Source organism: Miniopterus natalensis, chromosome 13 (assembly GCF_054644295.1).
Source record: "Miniopterus natalensis isolate mMinNat1 chromosome 13, mMinNat1.hap1, whole genome shotgun sequence".
NCBI classification, from domain to species: Eukaryota; Metazoa; Chordata; class Mammalia; order Chiroptera; family Miniopteridae; genus Miniopterus; species Miniopterus natalensis.
The window spans coordinates 9,674,316-9,690,919 of NC_142093.1; the positions used below are offsets into that span (position 1 = coordinate 9,674,316).

A 16,604-nucleotide genomic window follows, 5' to 3' on the forward strand; every position below is an offset into this window, starting at 1 on the left:
TCCCCAACGCTTCCTGTTGTCTGTCTTTTTAAGGATAACCATCCACGTGGAGTGGTATCTCAGAGGTTTCTGTTTCCCTGAGGATGTGAGCATCTTTTCACATCTATCTTTGGAGAAATATCTATTGAAATCCTTTGCCCATTTCTAAGTTGGGCTATTTGTCTTGTTCTTGAGTTGTAAGAGCTCTTTATATATTGCAATACAAGACCTTATGATGTGCAGATACTCTATTCTGTAAGTTGTCTTTTCACTTATGTGTTGGGGGGCTTGCAGCCCAAAGTTTTCAATTAGATAGAGAGCAATTTGTGCTTGTGGTGTCCTATCTAAAAAAAACAATTGTGGCCCTGGGCCGGTGGCTCAGTCTGTTGGAGTGTCCTCCCGTGCACCAAAAGGTTGTGGGCTCGATACCTAGTCCCGGCACATACCTAGGCCGCGGGCTCCATGCCCAGTCCAGGTGCCTGTGGGAGGAGGCACCGATATTTCTCTCACGTCGATGTTTCTCTCTCCCTCTCTCTAAACATATCCTCATGTGAAGATTAAAACAATAAAATAAAAATAAAAAGCAATTGTGTGACCCACACTTACGAAGATTTGCCCGTTTTCTTCGCAGAGTTTGCTAGTTTTAGCTTTGACGCTTAATGAGGCATTTTCGCTTAATTTTCGTTCCGGATGCCGCCCCTTCCCTGTAAAGGACTTTCCGGGAAACCGCGCGCCCCAGCGGGCTCTCCACCCGCGCCCCGCCGCGCCCCGCGGGAGGCCGGGAGGCTGCGCTGCGGGCACCTGGTGCCCAATGTAGCAGGAAACCCACTGGGCCGAGAGCTTAACCCAAACAAGCCGAGACCACTGCGGCGCCCTCCAGAACTCGCCGCCTGACTGTGGCCCGCGGGCATTCCGCGGGGCCGCCTCCGGTTCCCGCTCCCGTCGGACCCGCCCCCAGGAAAGCGCGGCCCCCAGGGACTCCGCGGGCTTCTCCCGCAGCGCATCTGAGCTCTGGGGCTCTTCCCCTTTGGGGGAAGGGAACCTGCGGTCCGCCCCTCGCCGCGCCCACTCGGGGGCCGCGCCCCCGGGGCGATAACGCGCAAGGGCCGCGGCCGGAGCGCAGCCGGCGAGCGGATGGCTGCGTCCCCCGAGGGCGCCCCGGGCCCCGCCGTCGAGGCGCCCGCGCCCCAGCCCGAGGCGCGCGCCCTGGAGCCCGGCTCGGTGAGCGCACAGCGGGGGGAGCCTGGGGAGCTGCGGGGCGCAGGGCGGCGGGGGGCGCGGGGCAGGGCGGCCCCAGGGACCCCGAGGGCGTCTGATCGCGGCCCCTCAGCCAGCCAGGGGCAGCCCTGCAGGGGCCCCCGCCTGAACCGCCCCTAGTGGGCCTCGACAGCTGCGAGCCCGAGGCTGCGGGTATTCGGGATCCCCCCAAAGGAGTATCCCGCGAAACTGGGTCCTAGACAAGTAACTTGCTGGATGCGTTCAGCGGCTCGGGACCCGGGCCGGCCCCTGGTCACCTGAGTGCCGGTCTAGGCTCCCGTCGACCGCGCGCCAGGGCTCCCCAGGGCTCCCCTGAACCCCGGGCAGGTAGGTCTTGCCGTTGCCCCGCGAGGAGGCTGCCCCCCTTCCCCAGCCCCCAGGCCGATGGGGGGGGGCTTAGCCACCTTCCCCAACCCCGACTTGTCCAGGCACCAGGCTCGCCTTTGGGAGATGGCCCCAGAGATGTCCTTTCTGGCCACCAGGCCGCGGAGTGAGGGCAGAGGGCCGGCTGGACCCGCGCCGCGCGGGTGGGCGCTGGAGTCAGTGTCCGCCCCACGCCAACCCCGCGGCTCCCAGTGAGCCAGTCCCCGTCTGTGGCTTCACCCCGCCGCCACCTCAGCGTCACCCCCAACTCTCAGGCACCTCAGAGCAAAGGACTGCGGCCCCCAAGAGAGTCCTGTAAGGATGCTCTCTGAGGAGGCTCGTTTTGCAGAGAATTTAGAAGTTCAGGAGGGTGACAGAGGGCAAGAGGGGACACTGACGTTGCCAGTGAAGTAGCGGCATTGAATTCTCAAACCACCCGAGGGGCTGTGTTATCTCCAGTTAACATGGGAGGAAACTCCGCAGCCGGGGAGGTGACTTGCCCGGTCCCGCAGCTGGAAGTGGCAGGCGCGGGACTGGAATCCCCGGGTGCCCACGCTCAACTCGGGCTCGGCCGAGGTCAGGGGCTTATGATTTAGGTGCATGAAATCACCAAGATTCCAGGTTCAGCTGGAATTCTCCCCCCCCCCCCCCCCCTTTATCTTTCAAGTACCTTCCACGTGCCAGAAAGTTGCTAGACATATTTAGGGGGAAACAAGAATCCCATTACCGGGAGGGGCAGGAGGGCTATCGGGATTCTGCCTGTTGTTAGAGTTTTCTGGAAGTTGAAATAATGTTCGCACAGTGCCAGAAAAGGAGACCGCATCCTGCTCCGCGTTCGGTTTTCTTCTGTGGGGAGAGTGTGCAAAGGGTGTGATAAACTCTTATCTGGGAAGGCCTTCCCTTCAAAAGGGCCCATCAGGGTGGCCTGCGAGATACCAGAATGGGTGAAGCCACAGTCTTCTCCACTCCCCCACCCACCCCCAAGCAAAGGATGACAAAGAAGAATTCCCAGCATCTCCCAGAGAAATGGCCCTTTACACAGTGTCCTCAAGGCATTTATTCCTTCAACAAACATATACCGAGCATCTGCTATATGTCAAGCCTTGTTCTAGGTACTGGGGGCGCAGTGGTGAGTAAGTCATGCCCTCAGAGAATTTATATTCTGATGAAGAGAGGCAGGAAAAAAAATAAGAGTGTCTCAGGAAGTAAGTACAATTGAAAAAGAAACGTGGGTGGCCAGGGAAGGCCTCTCTCAGGAGATGACATTTAGGCTTAGACTTGAATGACAAGGACTCAGCTCTGCAAGGACCTGGAGGAAGAGTCTTCCAGACAGAAGGAACAGGAAGTGCAAAGGCCCTGAGGTAGCGACAAGCACGGTCATTTTGAGGAATAGGCCGGAGGCTCTCCTGGTTGAGGAGAGCCACCTGAAGTGAGGTGGGAAAGGGAATGAAGGCAGATTGAGTGGGCTCTCGTAGGCTGCGTGGTGAGGACTTGGAGTTTTATTCAGAGTATACTGGCAAGGCGTTGGAGGGTTTTAAGCAGAAAGGAGGCACAGCATAACTATGTCATGAAAGGGTCACTTTGGCTGCTGGATGGAGAGTGGACAGTAGGGACTGAGAGCAGAAGCAGGGGAGCCACTTAGGAGGCTCTCACTGATATATTAGACGGGGGAATCGGGAAAGGGAATTGAGGGTGACCCCTGGGTCTGCGGCCTGAGCTGCTGAGTGGACACTGGGGTCATTTAATGCAATAGGGACAACAGGGTTAGGAGTTGGTTGAAACAATGGGATGGAAATCAGAAGCTGTGTGTTTAACCATGCTAAGCTGAAATGCCTGTTAGGCAACCACATAGGGCTGTGAGTAGGCAGTTGAATATTTGAGTCTGGAGTCTGCTGGATAGCTTAGGGCTTGTGAGATATATAGGGTGTCCCAAAAAATGTATACACACTTTAACAGCTGATAGTTCAATTTTGAAAATGAAATGTATTTTAATAAACACTGCCTTTGTAATTATTCAAAGTGTGTGTATACATTTTTGGAGGGACACCCTATATATACACAAACATTTGGGGTCATAACCATTACTTCATTTCAGTGGTAGGCTGATAAACAGTCTCTCCAGAAAAAAAAGAAGAAAAAAAGCTCTGATTTTTAATGCTTGCTGATTTCAGTGATGTAAATACCCTCACCATGGCTGATTTCAGGCTGCTGGTCACTCAACAACTGGCTGCAAAATGTCCTGAACATATAACAATCAGCTCCTAGCGCCATTACCCCATTTGCTTATCAAAAAAACCCTGTGAAGTTGTCAGGACTTTTCCTTTTGACAGATAAGGCTTAGAGAGGGAAAGTGGTTTATTCGAGGTCACACAGGGAGTTGGTGGCAAAGTTAGGGGCCTCCTGACCCTCAGTTCACTCAGGCTTGCTGACTCAGAAAATAAAAGACCGAAGCAGAAAGCACTGGGGGAAATGTAAGGAAGAACTTCCCCCTGGAAGAGTTTAGAGGTCATATTTTATGCTTTTTTCTTTCTTTTTCTGTCTCACTTCCCTTTGAGATGATTTGGGGCAAATTAGGACTGAGAAGGTTGCAGGAAAAGCCCTCAAGACATAGGGACCTCAGGATGCTTATAGAAGTCATGAGGGTGCGGGGAGCTGTTGTGTGTTTGGGAGGGTGAGGCCTAGCTCCCATGTCTCCCCCAGGACAGAAGAGCTGGTCGCCTCCCATTCTGTACGAAGGTTTGCTATGGCATTGGCGGGGTCCCCAACCAGGCGGCCTCCAGCGCCACAGCCTTTTACCTGCAGCTCTTCCTGCTAGATGTGGCACAGGTGAGTGTGGGCAGGAGCCCAGGGCCCCCTACTCCCGTCTTTGACTTAAGCCTGACAAAAAGCCAAATGCTATTGAGGGCAGCCTCCTCAAGGATGTTTACTGCAGGCTGTTTGTAGTGGAAAATGGGAAACAATGTGAATGCCCAACAATATAGATGCAGTTGGGTAATAACCCGCACTATCTCCATAAATGGACTATTATATAGCCACTAAAAGAATGGGTTAGATCTATACCTGTTGTTGTAGAAGGATTTCCATGAGTATATAAAATGATCCCATTTTAGCAAAACAAAGACATGCCCCATATATGTATGTGCATGAGTATGTGTGTGTTTGTGTCAGTACGTGATTAAAAATGAGCATGGAGAAAAATGTACAGAAAATTACCAGGCTCTTAATGTTGGCTATTGCAGCATAGAGTAAGCAAAAATATATTTTTTAAAATATATCTTTATTGATTTCAGAGAGAGGAAAGGAGAGGGAGAGGGAGACAGAAACATCAATGATGAGTCATTGATCGGCTGCCTCTTGCACGCCCCCTACTGGGGATGGAGCCTGCAACCCGGGCCTGTGCCCTGACCAGGAATGGAGCAGTGATCTCCTGGATCCTAGGTTGATGCTCAACCACTGAGTCACGCTGGCCGGGCAAAAAAAATTTTTTTTAGTAAGGTATTAATGATTTTTGTAAATGACACTAATATGGTTGCATTTATATCAGATTATAAATTGCAAATATATATAAATTTATTAAAGGGTGATCATTAAAATGCTTCTGGCAGTTGTCTCAAGATGGTGAGATTTCAGATGAGCTTTGCTCAATATTTTTCTATACTGTTTGAACGTTTTTATAGTGAGTGTATCATTTATGTAATCAGAAAAATCAATCAAATCAATTTTTGTTATGAGACAAAAAGTCTACCTATGACTGTCAGCCTAGGTGCACCCTTCTTGCACTGAGCCACCTGAGATGAGGGTCCCTTGTGTCTTCTCCCAAAGTGACTGGGCATGAGTAACAGTGGAAATGTGCCCACGTGTGGCGGAGAGCTCCCTCCCCCCACCTTCCTCCACCAGCATGGATGTGCCCTGAGAGCCTCCGGATTAGTGTCCTGAGGAAGAGGCTGAATAGACCTTTACACTCTGCCTCTGGCCCCAGCCAGGTTCCCAGATCCCCCTCCCCTCCTGGTTGGTGGGCAGGGCTGGACACCCTCTCTGACTCTGCCAATCCTTGGCTATCTCCTCCCCTGCCCATTTCAGATCCCTGCCGCCCAGGTATCACTCGTCCTGTTTGGAGGGAAGGTGTCTGGAGCAGCTGCTGACCCCTTGGCTGGGTTTTTCATCAGCAGAAGCAGGAGGACAGGGTCTGGACGACTCATGCCCTGGTGAGCAGCCCCTGGTCCTTCAAGTCTGGCACCCACCCATAGCCTGAGGTCCTTGTGGTCATCACAGCCCTGATTCTTAGTAGAAAACCCTGTGGATCGTTAGAGAACAAGACTGGACAGCAGGTGATGGGACTGGACAGTAGGTGATGATACCGGATTGGGCCAGACTATCATGCAGGAATTCAGAGACATTTGGGGGACTTTCCCTCACCAGATGGCTCAGGGCTGGACAAAGCCTCCAGGACTCCCAGGCCTGGCCCAGAAGTCTGAGTGTGGCCAGGGTGGGCTGGAGGCCATGGAGGGTCTTGCAGAGTAGGTACGCTCGGGGGTTCCTGATAGAGGGCATAGCACAACCACGCACCCAAGTGCCCTGCACAGGGTCAGGCGCCCCACTCCTGGCTACCTCCAGGTCCCATCAGCCCTCCCCATCGCCCGCCCTGAGAGCCCCGGCCCAGGGCTTGTCCGGGCAGAGGGCTGATGCTCAGGGCGGTGAGTCTGCTCCCGCAGCCCTTTGGGGCCCCACCCTGGTGCCCTGGGTGTTCCAGCTCCCCGGTGCCCACAGGGTGCTGGGCTGCACGCCCTTCATCGCAGCGGCTTACTTCTTCCTGTGGTTCCTGCCCCCCTTCACCAACCTTCGAGGCCTTTGGTACATGACCTTCTACTGCCTATTTCAGGCTCTGTCCACGGTAAGCAGGCGCCCCCCTTCCTGGGCCGGGACCCCTGGGGCCCCCTTGCAGGCCAGGGGCCCCTCTGAAGAGAGTGTGTCCCGGGGGCGGGGTCAGGAGGGTCCCAGCGCTGGCACCGGCCCACCAGCGCCCGGGCACCTGCCTTTAGCTCCTCGGGCCCCCTGGGCCTGGGCTGGGGCCCGAAGGGGCGTGCGGGTCGGTGCCAGCAGGGCGCGGGGGCGGCGGGCGCCCCAGTTCTTGCAGGTGCCCTACACGGCGCTGACCATGCTGCTGACGCCGCGCCCCGCCGAGCGGGACTCGGCCACCGCCTACCGTGAGTGCGGCGCGCGGGGCGCGGGGCGGGCGGCCGGCGCGGGCGGGTCGGCTGAGCGCTCGCGTGTCCCAGGCGTGACCATGGAGATGGCGGGGACGCTGCTGGGAGCCGCGGTCCACGGGCTCATCGTGTCCGGCGCCCACAGCGCCCACGGGTGCGAGGACTCCGAGGGGGCGGCGCCGGCGCCCGTCTCCCCCAGCGCGGTGAGTGCCTGCAGGGCTGGGGCCCTCCTGGGGCGCTTCCCCCCGCAGGGAGAAAGGAGGGGACCCCGCGGCCACGGCGCCCGCGCCGCAGAGCAGGCCCCTCTCCGGCCCGCGCGGGCGCCCGGTGCAGCCGCCGGCTTCCCCTGCGGTCCCCTGAGCCAGCGCCGCCGCCCCGGGCCTGGGATCAGCCCCCCCCCCCCCCCGGGGCCCTCACTGCAGCCGGTTGCCAAGCCCCCCCCCCCCCCCCCCCCCCCCCCCCCGGCGCTGGGACGACGCTCCCGGGCGTCCCCTGCCAGTCCCGGCCGCGCGCCCACCGGCCCCGCCCTTCACTGTCTGGCGAGGGCGGGACCAGGGTGGCCGCGGCCTGGGCTGGGCAGGGCCTGGGGCGCCAAGAAGTGGCTGCCAGAAGGTGGAGAACTCACCCCCAAACGGCACAAAGCGTTCAGGGCCTCCTGGCAGCTCCAGCTGTTAGCCCATCAACTTCACCTACAAAACACAAATTCATAGAGAAAAGCGTCAAGAAGTTCGGGAGGGAGACAGCAGAGCGTTAGCCCCCAGGCGCAGGGTCCTTCGGGGGGGCCCGGGTGAAGCCCTGCCCGCGCCCGGCTGGGTCCCCGCCCCGGGGCAGCCTCTAACTGGAGTCGGGTTCCGTGGCTCCGGTGCACGCCTTTTTTGTATGTATTTTACCACATATGTAATTTGGCCCGAATGATAGGTGGCACTGCCTCTGTTTTTGACATTTCTCTGGGTCGTTGTGCACCGCACGGTACCTTGTGCTCGTGGGTCTGCCTTCCTGCCACTCTGAGCCCCTCGCTGTGGATGCGCAGGGGTCGCTTACTCACCGCTGCGCCCTCAGGGTCAGAATCAGCCGCAGTGAGTGCTCGTGTTTAAAAATGAGAGCTGGTTCGGCTCAGTGGTGGGAGCGCCAGCCCTCGGACTGAAGGGTCCCAGGGTCCATGCCAACCAAGGGCAGGTACCTCGGTTGCAGGCTGGATCCCCACCCCTGTTGGGGAGCGTGCAGGAGGCAACCAGTCGATGTGTCTCTCTTCTCTCTCTCCCCCCTCTTCCACTGTCCCTGAAAAAGAAATGGAAAAAAATATCCTCCGGTGAGGATTTTAAAAATAATTAAAATTTTTTTTAATAAATAAAAAAAAAATGAGAGAGGGAGGGAGCCAAGGGTGGGGGTGGGGGGAGAACTCAGACCCCTCCCTGGTGGCATGGATGCATCCGGGAGGCACAGGATCAGCAGAAGGTCCATCCTGGGCCCTCAGCTCTCCCTCTCCTGCTGGGCTAATTGGGAGGAGTGCCCAGCGTTCTCGGACTTGGGCTGAGGGGCCCTCTGCCCCCTTTGGGAGGTACTCCTGCAGCCCCTGGTGTCCTCACCTCCATGGGTTAGAGACATCACACCCACCCCAGCTCTGTCCTGTTCCACAGACCTGTCTCTACTCCATTGCAGCGGCCGTGGTTGCCGTGACTTATCCCGTGTGCAGTGGTTTGCTCTGCCTGGGGGTGAAGGAGCGACCAGGTACAGAGGTGAAGGCAGAATGTGGGAAGCAGAGCTGGGGTCGGCGCTTCTCTTGGGTGTGCCAAGTCGAGATGTCGCCTTCCTGTGTTGCAGACCCCTCTGCCCCAGTGTCCAGCCAGGACACGAGCTTCCTGGCGGGGCTGGGCCTCACTGTCCGGCACCCACCCTACCTGAAGCTGGTGGTCTCCTTCCTGTTCATCTCAGCAGCCATTCAGGTACCCTGGCCAGGCTGACGCCCACGGGCTTGATTCCAGCCATACTGAGCTTGCATAGGTTCAGGTTCGGTCTCATCCCCCCTGCATCACAGTTAGGCTTGAGTTTTAACAGGGAGAGACCAGTGGCTGGCATGTGGCCCAGAGAGGCAGCTGCTGGAAGGAGAGAGATCTAGACAGAGCTCATGGCATTGAGGTCAGGGCCAGACACCAGGACAAGTGTCTGGGTGGTAAAGTCCACCCAATCTTAGCTGTGCAGGGGGAGGGTAGACCAGGAATGGTGTTTATGCCAGGGTCAGGGAGAAGCATCCTTTGTAGGGGTGGAGAGTGCACAGTGGTGCCAGCAATCAGAGTTCAAAGTCCAAAAAGGGAGGCCAGGACTGAGACCTAGGCCTTGTGCCTGGCTCTTGAGGTCCTGCCAGTCCCTGTAAACACCTACTTCCTGTCGCCCTCCTCAGGTGGAGCAGAGCTACCTGGTCCTGTTCTGTACACATGCCTCCCGGCTACATGGCCACGTCCAGAGCCTGGTGCTAACCGTTCTGGTGAGGGGACCTGGGGTTGCTCGGGAGCCTGAGTTGGGGACATGTGTGGTCCTTGACATGTGTGGCCAGAGTTCTGGAGGTCAACATTCTGGACTCAGCTGTGGTCTCAGTCACCTGCCTTCCAAGGGAGGGTGGAATTGGGGCTAGGGTCACAGTTCATAGCCACTGGTTCCAGTCGAGGCCGGGCATCCCACCTGAAAGCCAGGACTTTGAGAACCTGGGCAGAGGTGCTGGCAGCTGGCAGGCTGTGACGGTCCTGTCTGCTCACAGGTCTCCGCTGTGCTGAGCACCCCGCTGTGGGAGTGGGTTCTGCAGCGATTTGGGAAGAAGATGTCAGCCTTCGGGATCTGTGTGAGTGAGGCAGGAAGCAAGGCTTGGAGGCTTGGAGCTGGGTCGGGGAGGTTGACCTTGGAGCCTGAGCCTCCTGGGGGCCAGCTGGTGGATCTATAATCATGTCTTCAGTGCCCAGGGCAGGCCCAGGCACCAGGTGATTAGTGAAGACTGGTTAGTGTGTGCTGGAAAGGGCAAGGGGGCGGAGCAGACGGAAGGAACAGCCAGTGTGTCTGTCTCCCCAGGTGATGGTGCCCTTTGCAATCCTGTTGGCTGTTGTGCCCACAGCACCTGTGGCATACGTCGTGGCCTTTGTATCTGGTGTGAGCACTGCTGTGTCCTTGCTGCTGCCCTGGTAGGCTGGGTGAGGGGGCGGGAATGTGGGCGCTTCGTGTCCTTTCTCGTGGGTCTGCCTTCCTTCATGTCAGCCTGTTGGCCCAGGCCTGTGCCCAGCCTGCACTAGGGAGCTGCTCTCCCACTTGCAGGGGATGAAGGCCACCAGCTCCATCCTGGGAGTCCTCCTAAAAGCCACCAAACAGCAGGCATGGTGGGCAGCTAGGGGCGGGGGATGTCGAGATGGGGGGTGGGGATACAAGCAGAAAGCAGACAAGTTGCCTGGCTCTCTGTGGGCCAGTCCTGGCCCTGGGCAGTGAGGACTCAGGGATGAGTCTGACTTGGTCTCTGTCCCCAGAGAGCTTGCAGGCTGGTGGCTGTCAGGGGATAAAGTACTAACTCTGCAGCCCCCTGCCTAGGTCCATGCTCCCAGACGTGATAGATGACTTCCAGCTGCAGCACCCACACGGCCCAGGCATGGAGACCATCTTCTACTCATCCTATGTCTTCTTCACCAAGCTTTCAGGCGCAGGCGCCCTGGGCATCTCCACGCTCAGTCTCGAGTGAGTCACAGAGTCGGGCTGTGGCAGAGGCACAAAATGCCAGCTGGGTGGGACAAGGGCAGAGCCCTCCTCCCCAGCCAGCCAGGGGACAAAGCTTTGCTCTTTCGAGAGTGGGGGGAATCGCCTGCCCCAGCTTTCTCTGTGAATGGGACTGAAAAGGGGCCTTTCTTGGGGGCTATACTCCTTCTGAAGCCTCAGCTCCCCACATTCTCAGTTGTCTCTGAACTCCTCCCTGACCGGCCTATTCCCTCAACACTCCCTCCCACCATGGTTAGGCTGATCTGGCCAAGAAACGAATGCAAGTTTCAGGATGGTGTGGAGGTGGGGGATCTGGAACTCCTCCCCTAGGGATCAGGCTCAGGAGGGTCTGAGCTGGATGCATGGGACTGTTTCTCCAGGTTTGCGGGATACAAGGCAGGAGCCTGCAAGCAGGCAGAGCAGGTGGTGGTGACCCTCAAGGTTCTCATCGGTGCCATGCCCACTTGCATGATCCTCACCGGTCTTTGCATCCTCATGGTCGGCCCCACTCCAAAGGTGCCAAGCCAGGAAACCTCTCGCCAGCTGAGCCTTCGGAGGTGGGCACCCCATGCATACGAGTACACACAACAGGGCTACCAGCACTCAGGGAGGCACCTGTAGAAAGGTGCCGATATGAGACCAACTAGTCCACAGGTCTCCCGGTGGTACTTACACCACCAAACAGTCCTGCTTTTGGAGACCCTTTCCTTAGCTTCAGTGATGCCATCTTCTGGATTTTCTCCTGCTACTCTGGTCATCCCTGCTCAGTGTCCCTCCTTCAATCACCAGTTGGATGGTGGCGTGGGGGGGCTCCCTTGTTCACCCGTTCCCTGTGCTCTCCATAATCCCAAGCACCTCATCTACTTGCTGGACCTTGAGCACCTCTTGTTTATTGACTCCTATAACTGTCCCCCTCCCAACATTACCCCCAACACAGACTTCCTTCAAGTTCCAGATCTACACACCTGGCTCTCACTTGGACATCACCTGATGTCCCACAGCCATGGCAGTCAGTCTGAATGATCCCCAAAAGGAATTCATCTTCTTGCCCTGGTTGGCTCCACCATCCTCCAGCCTGGGAGCCGAAACCTGGGGACCCATCATCTTCCTCCCCTCTCCCCCCAAGCTGTGCTGAGAGCATCTGAGCCTTGTCCTTCCCCTTCCAGAGCACTGGTTCCGCTGCAGGGAAGATTCGCTCACTGTCCAGCTTTCCCAGTAGACTGTGGGGACCTTGCCTTGAAAGCTGGAGCTGCGTTTACTCATTTTTGTCCTAAGAGCCCAGCACAGGGCCCGTGGCCAAGCAGGTGCTGCAGTGTCAACATGGTCCCGCAGACTCTCACAAGTGTGTCCACGTCCTTGCAGATGCTCGTGCACTTACAGCACATGTACATACAGCACATGTACATACAGAGGACCACCCAGGGAGGCAGGGAGTGGCAGCATCGGTCCCTCACTGCTCAGTAGGGCTGGTCTCAGACTCCAGCCAAGTAATACTGACGTCATGCCTTACGCTCAGGGAGCGACACAGGGTGGGGATCTGCTCGAAGGGACCTGGGGAAACAGGCTTGTGGCTTTATTCACGGGTGGTGAAGGGGAGGAGTTGCGAGGAAGAAAAGGAACAGCCAATGACACTTCATAGGGGTCTGTGGCGGGCAGAGACCCCCCCCCAATCCTCTTTGACTTCTTTTCCCTCCCACAGGAGGACCAGTTACAGCCTCGCCTGAAGTTTGAGACTTCTGTGAGCCGAACAGCAGGAGCGCGCATCTTCTGGGGCCAAAGTCCCCCCTTTCTTCTCAGCTGTTTAGGACCCCCATTTGCAGCTTTCATGTGACCTTTTCCCTGGGATACGGAGTCTTCAGTGACCTCTCCAGAAGGGACTGGCCTGGGTTCCACCTGTCGTTTCTTGCCTGTTGACCACAGGCCATTTCAGATAAACCTGTGTCCCTGCCTACCCAGCTCCAGGCAACCTTCGACCTGGAAAGCATCCCGAAGCAGCTTGTGCTGAGAAAGGAACAGCCTGCTGACCTGACAGGACGATACACAGTCACCTCCAGTGGACATCTCAGAGACTGACAGACACCTGTGAATGGGCAGAGTGGGGACAGACGGACATGCTGGGGATGTTCAGTTAGGAGAGACACAGACAGGTGCGGTGAGGCCAGCAGGCCCCACAGAGCGAAGGTGCCAGCAGTGGGGATGGCTGAGCAGGGCGTGGGCACTTCCCAAGCCTTTCCCTCTGTCAGACAGGCTGAAGGCACTTTCTAGCCACAGACGCATCTTTGCAGATGACCATACACTTACAAATATGAGCACAAAGATCAATCATTTTTATGAACAATAGTTATTTTTTATGGGAATGTTTTTCTGAACTTTTATCTCATAAAAAGATAGGAACCAGTTTTCTAGAGGCCATATCTTTGGAGAAGATCCACTGAGGTTTATTTTTTTCAAAAAACAAAATAAAGGGTTTATCTTCTATTGAGTCTGTAAAATGTGATGGTGGCCAGCCCTCGATCATCCCACCTCCTGGGACTCCCCAAAGAGGGACAGGAGGGTGCCTAACATCACTGACCTATGTCCCTTCAGCCATCTATCCCTGACCGCATTTCCACAGACCAGAGATGCTATGTGGGGACGGGTTCCTCCTTTCCTTTAGGAGAGACAGAAAGTTGAGACTCTAGGGGAGCCCAGGGCAGCAGGCCACAGTGGCTCTTGCAGGCTGGGGGCTTATGGAAGGGTTGGGAACCTGAGTGTACCCGGATGCCCCAGCAACTCCTCCAGAAGTCCAGCACCTAAAGAGGAGACCAGTAGGTGCATGTCTTCCCAGCCCCAGCTCTGTCCCCTCCAAGGGGTCTGCTCTCCCGAGCCCACGGCCCAAGCTAGGCTCCCTTCCACTTCCTTTTTGGACCTTTGGTGGCCTCTTAGGTGCGAGACCCCTAAGGCTGCAGGAGCTCAGACATGCGCAGAGAGGACATGCTCCTTAGAGCTTAGCTAAAGCCTCTTGCTTCCTCCACAAACACTGTGGCATAAGAGGGAACTGACCTCACAGTGAGAGTGCAGAATGTGATCTAGTCTTTCAGATGCCTGCACTCTCAGGCCCTTGTGACGCTGACATGGGTGTCTGATCCTTGAGGTCACAGGGGACCAGAGAAAGAGCTGGGCTCAACTTCTTTGCATTACCTCTGATTCAGGAGGGGCTGACAGGAAGCTCTGCCTACCCCCTGCTGTGCACAGTACATATGCAGGCAGACACACAGAAAGAACAGTTTTATAATGTTGGAAGACCACAAAATGTGCCACATTTTATGTCACCTACATTTTCCAGGGGTGCAGTCTCAAGGATCGGAGCTACACAATACAGACAGCAGCAAGGGGCCAACTCTGGAGGTCAGGCTTAGCTCTTAGAAATAGGGACCATAATGGGCTGGCCAAAAGGTATCCTGCCATTCCTTCCTCACAGCCACCCTATGGAGTGTACGATCGCTTTCATTTTTAGACAAGGAAATGGGCTTGGAGAGCTTAAAGCAACTTGCCTAAGGTTGGTGGTGGAAATGATCTTGAACCTGAATCAGCCTGGCTCCAAAGCTTGTAGAGGGAGCCAGTGCTTAAAGTCTTTGGTAAAAGAACAGTGGATACCAGACTTCAGTATCACCAGGGCCACTCTTCTGAAACCAGTCACCAGCATCCCTGCCTCTGACTCTCTGCTCTGATCCTACTGTAACTCCCATCACTTGACTCTCAGACCCTCGGTTCATTTGCCCACTGGGCCTCCCCATATGTCCACGCCCCTCTTCGGACACCCACCCTGAGCCTGTCCTGTTTCAGACTCTGTGCAATACGTATACCATTGTATAAAGCTCAAAAACAAGGGGAAATAAACACCATATGGTTTAGCCCAATGTGTATACATGGCTGTGATGAAACTCCTTTTTAAAAAGAAATGAAGAAATTATAACAATCAGATTTGTTACCTCTGGGGTGAAGTTACCTCTATGGAGAAGGATCCAGGTAAGGGACACAGTAAATCTGAAGTTTCTAGTAACGTTGTAGTTCTTAAATTAGGTGGTAGGTGATTCATTTTGTTATTAAGCCTTCCTATACTTTATATCCATACAACACTTAGAAAAATTTGGGCATAAAATGGGATTTGTAAGTAACAACTTTCCTTATGTGAAATATTCTCAATATAACATTAAACAATAATTTAAAGAATTCAGCTCTTCTCTCTCTGTCTCCAAAGCCAGCTAATACTGGATTATTTTCAATTGTTCCAATGACTGTAACAGCAGAGGCCAAAGAAACATCTTTTCTATGAGTTGTCATAGAGTCAGATTTGTCGTGAAGAACTGAATAGTTTATATTCTGGACTGTCTGAGGCAGAATAGTGAGAAGCTAGGAAAATTCCTTGGCAAGTAGAATGGGGAAACTAAGACAGAGAACTGGACACACTGGTCCGAGCAATTTACAGCCAGATAGTAAATCACAAGGTCTTATCTTCCCTAACCAAGGCTACTTAGGAACAAATGGTTTACACATTCCAGACTGTCCAGGGGCAAATCCCACTCATCCCAGTCCCTCTTTGGTGACATTCTTTAAAGGTGAAAATAACCAGAGAATGACCCTGACCCCTCTATACACTCATTTTGATTAATTAACATATTAAAGGACACACCTGAAAAGCTGATTAACATTCTATTGAGATCCTCCTGAGACTTCCCCTAAAATCCCCATCTTTAGAAAACAGGTTAAGAACCCCTAAGCAGAGCCATTTGGGCTCTCTCTCTGGAGCATGCTCATGATTTTCTTCCCTCTCAGGTATGCATCTTCACTTTTCTCTCCTAAACTCTAAGGGTCCCCATGAGACTTGCAATCAGGGGAGCAGCGGGCATTGGCAGCTCGTCTCAGGCTAAGCCCCTGAACCTGTCTCCAAGGGACCCTTTTCTCTGACTTTCCAGTGAGCTAACAGCAGCCCCACCTTGGCTCACTTCTGTCACTGTGACTTTTACTTCTCAGTGAGTCCACGCAGCCCAGTGTGGCCCACTTCTTCCTCATAATGTTTCTAGAGAATCAAAGCAGAACACTGCCTAGGCTCTCCTGTTGCTTCTTCTATCCTAGGCCCTTCCTTTGTTTCACTGTCCCCAGCTTTAATAAACATACTCTCAAAATTACCTGGATTCATACTGTGAAATTCTTCCTGCATGAAGTCCAGAACCAACACACTACCAGCCAGCCCAAGGCAGACCCACTCTGGGCCAGGTCTCCTTCTGGTGACATGTTCACCAGAAGAAGAAATAGAGACAACACACACATACATAAGGCCAAGAGCATTTCTGTATACCAGCAATGATCACAAAGAAAATACCATCAAAACATTCACAGCATCGGCATCAACCATGAGTGATTTTATTGAAGACTCATTCACAGGATTCTGACCAGAGAAATGCTGATTATAACATACACCTTGAGGCACCCATCTTGACCTTACTACAGGCCCCCCCTTCCCCCTTTAGGCTTCACAATAGTGCTTTCATCCCCCCTGGAAAATGGAGCCAGGCCTCACACTGTACTCAGCTACTGCTCTCAGGCAACTGATTACAGACACGTGGCCTCCACTTCCATTATCTCAGCAGCTCTCTCTAATGCATCTGAACCACAAAATAGGCCCTTGCTTCTTTCCTATCCCAGCTCCATCTTCATAAACTGTAACAGACAGACAGGAGTCCCCAAGGGTATAAAATATTTCTTTCCAGATAATTTTAAAGGAAATGGAAAAAAATTGCCTATGTGCTAATGGAGCTCCTATGGCTGAGACAAGGTCTCTGCAGATGTGCCCTGACTAAGCCGCACACAGACTGATTTGTTAGGCTGCAGCAAATGAAAGTTATAATTGTGTGTGAAGACACTGAGAAGTGCTGTGTCCATCTAGAGTTGGGATCAGGGCTCTTCCTACCACACTAAGCTGGCCCTTTAGCCCTTATTTATAATAACTGGTACTTTTTAGAACTACCCCAGATCCAGTGAAATTTCCAGTTTTCTGAAATATTTTCTCTCACAGACTCTATGCTGGTCTCTAAG

At 54.6% G+C, this 16,604-nt stretch overlaps 1 protein-coding gene across 1 annotated transcript; it reads left to right on the forward strand.

Moving 5' to 3' along the window:
• The first annotated feature begins 1,113 nt into the window (after nucleotides 1-1,113).
• MFSD2B (MFSD2 lysolipid transporter B, sphingolipid) lies at nucleotides 1,114-12,681 on the forward strand. The gene is made up of 14 exons (XM_087823391.1): nucleotides 1,114-1,200; nucleotides 4,300-4,425; nucleotides 5,680-5,804; nucleotides 6,367-6,490; nucleotides 6,725-6,803; nucleotides 6,876-7,006; nucleotides 8,441-8,531; nucleotides 8,625-8,746; nucleotides 9,202-9,285; nucleotides 9,556-9,636; nucleotides 9,861-9,970; nucleotides 10,368-10,511; nucleotides 10,910-11,086; nucleotides 12,229-12,681. The coding sequence occupies exons 1-14, from the start codon at nucleotides 1,114-1,116 to the stop codon at nucleotides 12,251-12,253; spliced, it is 1,506 nt and encodes a 501-aa protein (XP_087679517.1). The 3' UTR covers nucleotides 12,254-12,681.
• Nucleotides 12,682-16,604: the final 3,923 nt, after the last annotated feature.